This window comes from Phoca vitulina, unplaced genomic scaffold, assembly GCF_004348235.1.
Source record: "Phoca vitulina isolate PV1807 unplaced genomic scaffold, GSC_HSeal_1.0 scaffold20, whole genome shotgun sequence".
In the NCBI taxonomy this organism is placed as follows: Eukaryota; Metazoa; Chordata; class Mammalia; order Carnivora; family Phocidae; genus Phoca; species Phoca vitulina.
The window spans coordinates 19,304,096-19,313,694 of NW_022589723.1; the positions used below are offsets into that span (position 1 = coordinate 19,304,096).

General features: G+C 47.9%; 1 protein-coding gene across 5 annotated transcripts in view; it reads right to left on the reverse strand.

Annotated features, from left to right (window-relative positions):
- Window positions 1-9,599, reverse strand: part of GNB5 (G protein subunit beta 5) — a 43,003-nt gene that overhangs the window by 20,944 nt on the left and 12,460 nt on the right. For all 5 annotated transcript variants that reach the window (XM_032417201.1, XM_032417203.1, XM_032417206.1 and 2 more), the window contains 3 exons: window positions 8,334-8,470; window positions 5,257-5,298; window positions 3,011-3,087 (listed from right to left, as the gene is read on the reverse strand). In XM_032417201.1, the coding sequence (XP_032273092.1) occupies window positions 3,011-3,087; window positions 5,257-5,298; window positions 8,334-8,470 (256 nt within the window). The remainder of the gene's footprint in view (window positions 1-3,010; window positions 3,088-5,256; window positions 5,299-8,333; window positions 8,471-9,599) is intronic.

Below are 9,599 nucleotides of genomic sequence, written 5' to 3' on the forward strand. Positions count from 1 at the left end.
AGATAACTAGGCAAGTTAATTACAGTGGCTCTTGACAGTTCTAGGGAAGGTCTGAGCAGGTGCTTTTGTCAAAGATGGGGATTCAGTTTTGCTCAGTTTAGTTTTTTTTAAAGATTTTATTTGAGAGAGAGAGAGAGAGAGAGAGAATGAGTGGGGGAGGGACAGAGCGGGAGGGAGAGGGAGAGAGACAATCTCTCAAGCAGACTCAGAGCCCGAGGCAGGGCTCGATCCCATAACCCCAAGATCATGACTCCAGCCAAAACCAAGAGTCGGATGCTCAATGACTGAGCCACCCAGGCGCCCCTGCTCAGTTTAGTTTCTGATGCTCTTTCCTCATCCACTGGACCCCATATTTTAAATATTTGTTAATATTACACCAGTATTCACAGCTTGAACTCCCTCTGTTTGTGAGGCAGTCAGTGCAGGCACTGACTATGTATCACATGGCGGGGCCGGGAGACAGATATGACGGACAAGAAGACACCAGCCATTCCTCCTCTCTGAGGAGGCTGTCACCACAAACCTGTCTACCTGGGCCTTGTAAAATTATTCTCTTTCCCGCCTACCCCCCTCCCTCATGAAAATTTTCTCACTGGGTTCAAATAAGAAATAGCTGACAGAACCATTTTCCAAACTACTGTTAAAGACATTGTTCACGGGGTGCCTGGGGCAGCTCAGTTGGTTAAGTGGCTGACTCTTGATTTTGGCTCAGGTCATGCTCTCAGGGTCAGGAGATGGAGCCCTGCATCCGGTTCTGCGCTCAGCAGGGAGTCTGCTTGAGATTCTCTCCCTCTGCTCCTCCCCCCACTTGCTTGCTCTCTAAAAAAATAAAGACATTGTTCACTATGTTATTATATCCATTGCATACTGCAGAAGGATCTACCCAATATATTCTTTTTGTAACACAGAACCAGATAGCAGATATCTCAGTATAAAATATTGAGAAATGATGTAACTCCTTCAACTCTATGCATCTGCTAACATTAATGCCCAGTTAGAAACATATTACCCTGGAGTTTTTAAAAATGTAGAGTATTTATTACTCCTAATGAGTAAGAACTGATCTTACCTAATGAGAGGTCAGCTTTTGCCCTTGGCTGCTGGGAGGTCATCTCTGAGCCCCTGGAATGGGCTGCCTGATGGGAGAACAGTTTTGGCTCACACACAGTCTCACAGTATGATTTAGGGCACGCACTGTGAGTTCTGACCTCCTCACAGGAACCAGAAACTAAAGGCATTAGCCTAAACCTCTAGGACACACTGAAGACTGAGGGTCAGCCACATGGGCCGTATGTGATTGAGCCCCAGGAAAAACTGTGGACACCAAAGACTCAGGCGAGTTTCCCTGGTGGTTAATGCTCTGTGAATCATCACGCATGGTGGCCAGGAGGCCAGGAGGCCAGGAGGAGGTAACGCCGTCCATGACGCCACAGGGATGGGACAACTGGAAGCTTCAGGTTTAGACCCTGCCTGGACTCTGCCCTGGGCACCTCTTCCTTTGGTTGGTTCTAATTTGTATCCTTTCACTGTGAGAAAACTGTGAGCCTAAGTATAGCACTTTCCTGAGTTCTGTGGTTGTTCCAGCAAATTATCAAACCTGAGGGTGGTTTGTGGCTGATATCTGAAGTGACAGAAGTTTTGTGGGAACGGCGCCTTCTAATTATACAGCTGGCCGAACTCCTTTACACTTATCTTATTGTGTGTGTGTATGTATACACACATATGTAAATAAATGTATTATGTACATAGCATATACATAAATACATATATACCTACATATATCATGCGTGTATGTGTGTCTTTTATTGTGCTTACCTCATATCCTTTCAAGAAGTAAATGGGATGAATTTTATATAAATACTACCATTCAGTCATAAAATGGAAATACAACCTACTTTTGAATTATTTAAAAAATTAGAAAATATGAAATACATGTGTGTGAACATGGGTTCCAAAGGCACACAGGGTCTTGGCACGTGGAGAGTGAATGGAAAGATGCCCCCAAACAGCCACTCAAAGGGAGGGACGTTGAGGACAACCATTGGTGTGACTTGGCTGGAGAAGGCTCCAAACTTTTTGCTTGGAGGCCAAGTGTTTTCATTTTTGAATTAAAACTCCTTTCTCCTGATTATAAAAATGACATATGCTTATTTTTAAAAATGGAAAATTATAAAAAAAGAGAAAATTATAAAAAAGAGAAAACCCCATAGTCCCATCATCCACAAGGAACTACTATTGGATTTTTTGGTATAGTTCATCACAGACTTAATTGCCTCTTTTCTAAACATGGCTGGGATCCCATGGTAGAGATATTTTCCAGAATTGTTTAACACAGGGACAGGGAATTATGTTGGTTGCAGTTCTCACTGCCAACTCTGTTAAACTGAGCTCCAGGAGAATAGGAAATAAAACACCATCTTCCTAGCAACCCAGATGTTCTTTTCATTTACTGTAATTAAGAAGTTTCCCTCTTCATGGTTGTATAAAATATTCCCTTCAACTTATGTCCCACAATTCACTTAATAATTTCCTTTGATGGACTTATGATTCCTCCCTACCCTGCCTTTTTTTTTGCTTTATTTTAAATAGTGCTACAATAAATATTATTGCTCATATGGCTTTTCTATATTTTGGATCATTCCTTTCAAACAAGTTCTTAGATATGGAATCTCTAGATCAAAGGTTATAAATTTTTCAAGGCTTCTGTTCTGATACACATTACTAACATGTTTTCCAAAACGTTTGCACCAATTTATAGTCCCCAGCAACAGCATTTGAGAGTAGAGGAGGCAGGTTTGAAACTTAAGCTACTGTCAGTCTATAATGAAAATAAGTATGAAAGAGATTTGTGTCGTTTCTTTTTTGATGAAGTTCAGGGAGGAATTGAACACCTCGCTTAACCGGTCAAGAACAAAAACAGTTAAGTTCGAGTTTGTTTGCTTGTTTTTGCCCATCAAACGGTATTTTATGGCTAATCAGAGATCTGAAAAGCTGCTTGGCCCGTACTTACCCACATGCAATGGCGCATCCCGACGGGGCATACGCACAGGCCATCACCCACGTGCAGGGCATGGTGACCGCATGCTCCTGAAACACAGCACGCAAGCTTCATAGAAGGAACGAGCGGCACTTCTACACAAATGTGTTAACGTTTAGTTTTTGCAAAATCAAATGACTGGAGTTCCTGCTAAATCCCATTACCGTTTCAAAGGGCAGGGGTGTGGGATGAAGCTCAGCTTGAGACTGACAGGAGACTCAGCTCCCCCAGAATCAACAAAAGCGAATGTCGTATATTCCAAATGCTAAAAATCTCAGCCAACAAAACAATATCCTTACCGTTTTACTTCTCTTTTTTAAAGATATATTTGAGAGAGAGAGAGAGCACACAAGCAGGGGAAGGGGCAGAGAGAGAGAATCCTCACGCAGACTCCCTGCTGAGTGTGGAGCCCAATGTGGGGCTCAATCTCACGACTCATGAGATCATGACCTGAGCCGAAACCAAGAGTCAGATGCTCAACTGACAGAGCCACCCAGGTGGCCTACTTATTTCTTAATGTTACACTCCCCTTGTTCTTCTGAATGAATATTGGGGCTCATTTTCTTTGAAAGGTCTGTCTGAATTTCACTTCAGTTACATGCTGTACCTTATTTACTCAGATTCCCCCTTTTTAAAAATCTGTTCTTAACTGATTCTACACGTATGTTGTGTTTGCTGCCCTGTGAGTATACAAGAGCCTCTGTCCCCTGTGGGCCCTGAAACCACTCCTGGGAAGGTCTGAGTGGAGGCGGGGTAGGGCAGGGTGATCTTGAGTTGTGCTCACAGAGGACAGAGACCCCATAACATGGAAGCAACGAGAACTAGGTGTAGCAGTTTCTGCTCCTGGCTGGTGGTCGGGGGCACCCACATTCTCCTGCATGCCAACAGGCAACAAAGCCACAACCCAAAACCTTCTGCATCTGTGGTCTTACTTCCCATGAGACATGGGCCCTGGTTCCTAGTTCCAACACCAGCAAGATGTGTGGCCCCATGCAGGCCACTGGTGAAGGGAGAGGACGGGACTAGCTGATTCTAGGTCGGTTCTTTCCTGCTATGATTCATGTTATGCTCATGGAAATTCTGTCACTCACAATCTACAGCCTTTCAGATGCCTAGAATAACCCACTGCAGCAAATGGCCACTCTCAGCACAAGGCGCCCCAGGCCCTCTTCCTTACAAGAAAAAACTATGTTCCCTGCCAGGGGCCACAGTGGCAACACCACGGCTCCCCAGAAATCAGGCAGTGTGTGCTCTAGGACATGCTAAGGCTTAAACAGAAGCAACAAAACCCCACACTCTCCTGAAGATGCTAAGGTGCGCTGGGAGAAGCAGAGGCTCCCATGGGCGGAGGTGCTGGAGGGGAAAGCCCCTTGTAAACCGTTAAGTTGCCATCTTTACTATTCCCTAGGGGCCTGATCATTAGGGACTCTGCTCCAAAAGATGGTTCTGGCCCCCTACCCCTTGATCAGGTTGTGTAGCACCTGCCTACCACAACACTTACTAAACACATTCAATAATATGCAGAATATGGATGCTGCTCAGTTTGAGGCAGATATAGGTCTCTTTGTCTTATATAGTGAAGAAGAGAAGACGTTCTTTATATAAATAACAGAACCAGGACTGAATACACAATAGTCGTTACCACAAAAGGCACACGAGGCAGGCTTGTAAGCACACCTCCACAGAGACTGTGGCCTTTCTCTTTAGTTAAGAGTCTAAATGTAGGTTAAATTTGGAGCCGAGCTCGCCCAGGCCCGACCTGCAGGATATCACTGGATAGTCAGTTCAACCCCCTGCAACCTCAGCTTCTCGCCCGCTGTCTGCTCATGTCCATGGTGCTACAGAGTCCGGTCACAGACACAGAGGGCAGAGAAAGCGGGGGCTTCAGGAACCTCTTACCACCCCTCAGGAGAAAAATAATGCGTGTGTGCGCGCGTGTGAGGAGTTTTCCAGGCCAGGCCCTTTCCGGTTTTAAGTGTTAGCACCCTCTCTGCTGGCTCTGCATGCTCCTGCTGGGGGGAGCGGTTTTAGCTCTCGAGGGGAACAGACCTGCCGCGGGCTGCTGAGCTGTCTGAACACAGACGGGCTTTCCTGGGGTTTCCATCCCCAGGCGGGCACCCGAGAAGCCCGATGACCATGAGACTGGGGGTACCTGGAGGGGAAGAGGACAGGGCTGGGGTCCTGGGGTGCTGCTCAATGCACCAGGGACAACCTCTTACCTTGTTAGTAGTGAAGGAATCCCACACGATCACCTTCCCGTCCTGGAGGGAAAAGAGTAAATAAACAGCTTAGGAGCCGTCAGTCAGTGCTCACAGGCGGCTGCGAGAATGCTCAGAAGAGCTGTGTCGGGCTGGACGGCGCGCGGGAGACGCCAGAGTAAGTACCTGGGTGGTCAAGGACCTCCAACCTACCTTTGAACAAGGGGGACAGAACAGGGGGCTGAACTGCCCCGCCTGATTAAAGGCTCAGTTCTCAACATGACACTCCTTGTGGAGCTATAGAGCAAGGCTCAGGCTTCTAACCATCCAGAAACCGAGCACTCACTCTTGGTGCCTTGCCGTCGCCCCCCACGCCCTGTCAAGAAGCTATACAGGGCTGAGACAAACCTGAAATTACCTCGAGGTACTTGCCAGGTAACTAATGGTCCTTTCGTTCTCCCTGGCCACCCCCACCAGCCCTCCCGGCTCCTGTGCCCCCCGCACGCTGCGCCAGAGCCCCCACCCTCATCCCTGGCCCACTTCTCTGGGCTCCGCGGGCCTGACAGCAGTGTAACTTGCCCACCCAGACGGTTCACACCTAAGCTGGGAACAACGTGAGACTCCTGTCCGTCACCTGTCTGTCACGGTGGGGACGCCCTGGGGGGCGGGGCTCGGGGCTGGCGATGCCACCTTCTCTGTACCCGCTGCTGCAGCCCGCGCTGGGGCTGTGGGGAGTCACCACGACGTCGTGGGTGTGTAATACAAACCCACACGAGCCCTGGTCCCTACAGTGCAGCCACCTGCCGGGTACGCGGTGCGCGGGTCCTCTGGGCCCCCAGGCTCTGCCTGTGAGGAAGAAGATGGCTGAGTCGGCAGCCTCCATGGCAGGCTCGGTGTTTGTAATCACGGAAGCCATCTGGAGCCAAACGTGAACGACGAGGTGAGGGTGGGGGAAGAGGTGCCACTGAGGGGCGCAAGCAAGGTCTGATTATCCAAAGTGACACGGTTGCTTCCTTTGCATGATCCACTGGACGATTTCCATATTCCCGCTGCGTGTGACTGAAGGGCCCAGGAACAAAGTCAAAGTGGGCAATCTGGGGTCTTTCAAAACTCCTAAGCACACTGGTTCTTCTAGTCTAATTTCTCTGACTAAATGCCCAAACACAACAGAGGGGGTAGATTAGGTAACAGGGCAGAGAAGAGGGAAGGAGCTCCAGGCCTGTACCTTGGGGCCCTCCGTACCTGGAGCCCGGCTCGCTGTGCCGGGGAACAGACTTGTGCATTGTCCAAGCCGGCGTTCCCTCTGGCGGCTTCCTCCACCACGCCGCCTGCCTGCCTGTCCCACTGCCCACCCACTTTGTGCTCTGGACAGAAGAAGGCACCCAAGAGGCTAAAATCAGCCATAAAACCAAATGTGGGCCTCTCCACCAGCACAGATTTATACACCAGGGCCTCATGTTCCTGGAGAGACCGCCTCCACCCCAAACCCTACCCCACACAGTGAGGCTGATTAATCTCCTGCCTTCAAGGGAGAAGGGCTGCTCTGAGTCACTCCGTCTGCTCCAGAATGTTCCCACTGTTGCCAGCTTCCTCCCACGCCCACCCCACTTCTAGTTTTCTCTGCGTTAGAGGTGGATGGATGGAGCGTTCCTCCTCCCTCTCTAATAAGAACAGTGTATGAGTGACAGAAAATCCAACATATATTGTACTCTTAAAGATAAGAAAAGTCAAAAAGGCTAGGTGATAACCACTTTGAAAAAAAAAAGTCTGGAAAGGAATGCTCTAAAATAGTAATAATGGTTGGGACAGGGTGGTGGGAGTAAAAGCGTTTCTTTGTTCTCTTTTTCAGTGTCTCTTTAATGTGGTAAAATACATGAGAAAAATGTTTTATGAACATAAATGAAAGCAAATAACAACATGACATATTAGATCTATAGGTAATTTAGGACATAAGACCACCTGTCCTTATCAAACACAGCCTGACATAGATGTTAGAGTGTGTGGATTATTTAGATTATGTACAGTTTTTATATTTAAAAGGAATTTTGTCTTTTGGATATTGTCTTTTGGAAAAGCTGGGCTGAAGGTACGGATGGTTGGCGGGGGAGTCCAAACTGGCCATAAAAATATAGAACTTCAGTTTATAATTTTATATTCAATGCATGTTACATCAAAATAGACATAAAAAGTACCAAGCAGTGATAACCAGTCCTGATAGTCACACTTTTGTAGAGGCCCCTCCCTCATAACGTCAGGGTTGGAATATAGCAAGAGTGATGGAATGTCACTTCTGGTGGCATGGCTTCCGCTTCCATCTCCCTCTCTTGCTCTGGGGAAGGCCAGCTACTATCTTATAAGCAGCCCTATGAAAATGTCCACATGGTGAAGAACTAGGGCCTCCAGCCAATGAGCCATTTTGGAAGCGAGTTTCTGCCCTACTCGAGCTATATCATGACCGCAGCCCTGACCAACATCTTGACTGTAACCCCATGAGAGACTCTGAGCCAGAACTACCCAGATAAGCCGCTCCAGAGTCCCGGCTCTCAGAAACCATGTGAAATAATAAATATTTGTTGTTTTAAGTTGTTGAATTTGGAGGCAATTTGTTATGCAGCAACAGATAACAGTAATGTAAGATGTAAAATAAACTACATTAATGAGATAAAATGAATGAAAAATTATACTTTACAAAATATGTGTCTTAAAATTTGCTCTTTAAGGCGTAAAAAGAGTCCAGCAACTCTTAAACTGAAAGAAGCCACAACCACTTATGTCCTCAATTTGGGGGGAGGGAGCCCCACTATCTAAAAAATGGTTTCATTCACAAATACAGCCCTGAAGTATGCTCAGGAAGAAATAATTTTGAATGGCTTCTCAAATATAGTTCACGTTTCAGTTTTTACCGTAACTCCAAATCTACCCAAATTAGTGACGTTCTACAGTATACAAGGGAATTCTTCACTATGCTAACTCATGTCCTGTGGAGAATAAGCAGAGTCATAAAGAGCAGGCAGGGTTTTTTGAAAAGGAAAGCTCTCTTTCTTCTTTAGCTATCAAGTCAGACCCTTGCTCACCCTCACAGAGCAGATGCCACATACCTGGGATGAGCTCACGATCCTTCTCTTATCTTTGCACCAGTCCATGCAGAGAACCTTGTTCCCATGGCCTTTGAGGGTCCTCCTGGTCTTCATGACAAACTGCCCCAGAGCTTCCACCCGCTCGGCCACCTGGTGCACTAGAAGGACAGGCTACAATCAGTTCCGTCACCAACGACCAGATTCTGAGCCATATGCTGGCAAAGGGATGACACTGGTCTTTCTCTGATTCTCCTGTTTTTGTGTGTGTGTGTGTGTGTGTGTTGTTGTTGTTGTTTTTTTTGGTTTTGTTTTTTACTATTATGCCTTCATAATGCTCTCTCTTTTAAACTCAGGAGACGGTAGAGACAACACTGTCATTCTGTCTTTGTGTTTAATACCCCACATCTTTCAAAGCGTTTCCATCTCTGTGTGCCGAGGGATCAACGAGCCTACCTCATACACATATGGCTGCCTTCCGCCATACAGAATTCTCCCACTGAAGGGCTGCGGCTCTGCGAGGTGGGCAGGGTGAGCAGCAGAGCGAGACTGAGGCTCACCGGGGTTCTTTGGCTAAAACAAGTTCATACAACCAACTGGGAGTGAAGCTGGGGCTTCTGGTTCTTTTACCTAGCTTTCCAATCACAAGGAAAAGTGACTTTACAAAAACTGTCCCATGGTGGCAGAATGCGCACCCATGCTGCTTGAGAGCAGGCACCGTGACCCCTAGCTGATGCCCTGTACCTAGCACAGGCCTGGGACACGTCGGGGCTCCATTCACGTGCTGCAGACAAGAACGGACAAGGAAGCCACCACATGGAGCACCAGTGCGTTTACTGAAAACTTCTGCTATCAGTGCAGATCAATATTCTAAAAGTCTAAACACATGACCTACAGGAGCAACCCACACCAGGGAGAAGCTCCAAAAAGGAATCTCACAGGGGCTGGGCCCACGGCCTCTTTCCTGAGCCTGTCACTGAGGAGTCCCAGAAGGAGCCACGTTCCCATGAAGAGACCGTCACGTCCGGGCCCCGCATCCAGAGGTGAGGAAACTGAGGCTGGGGGACCCCACAGCTTCGCCCCCTCATGCAGTGCCACTGCCCTTCTAGTTAGAGGCTGTTCCAGAAGGAAAAACTGGGACTCCTAACCGCCCCCCCTCCACTTCTCCTACCTCCAAACCTCCCAGCTGGGCCTTTCCCCCAGGCAGGTGAGAAAGAGGGAAAGGGGCATCCGAGGCAAGGGGCAGGCCCAGGAAAGGCGTGGTGTCTCGGCGGAGCAGCGCAGCACGGG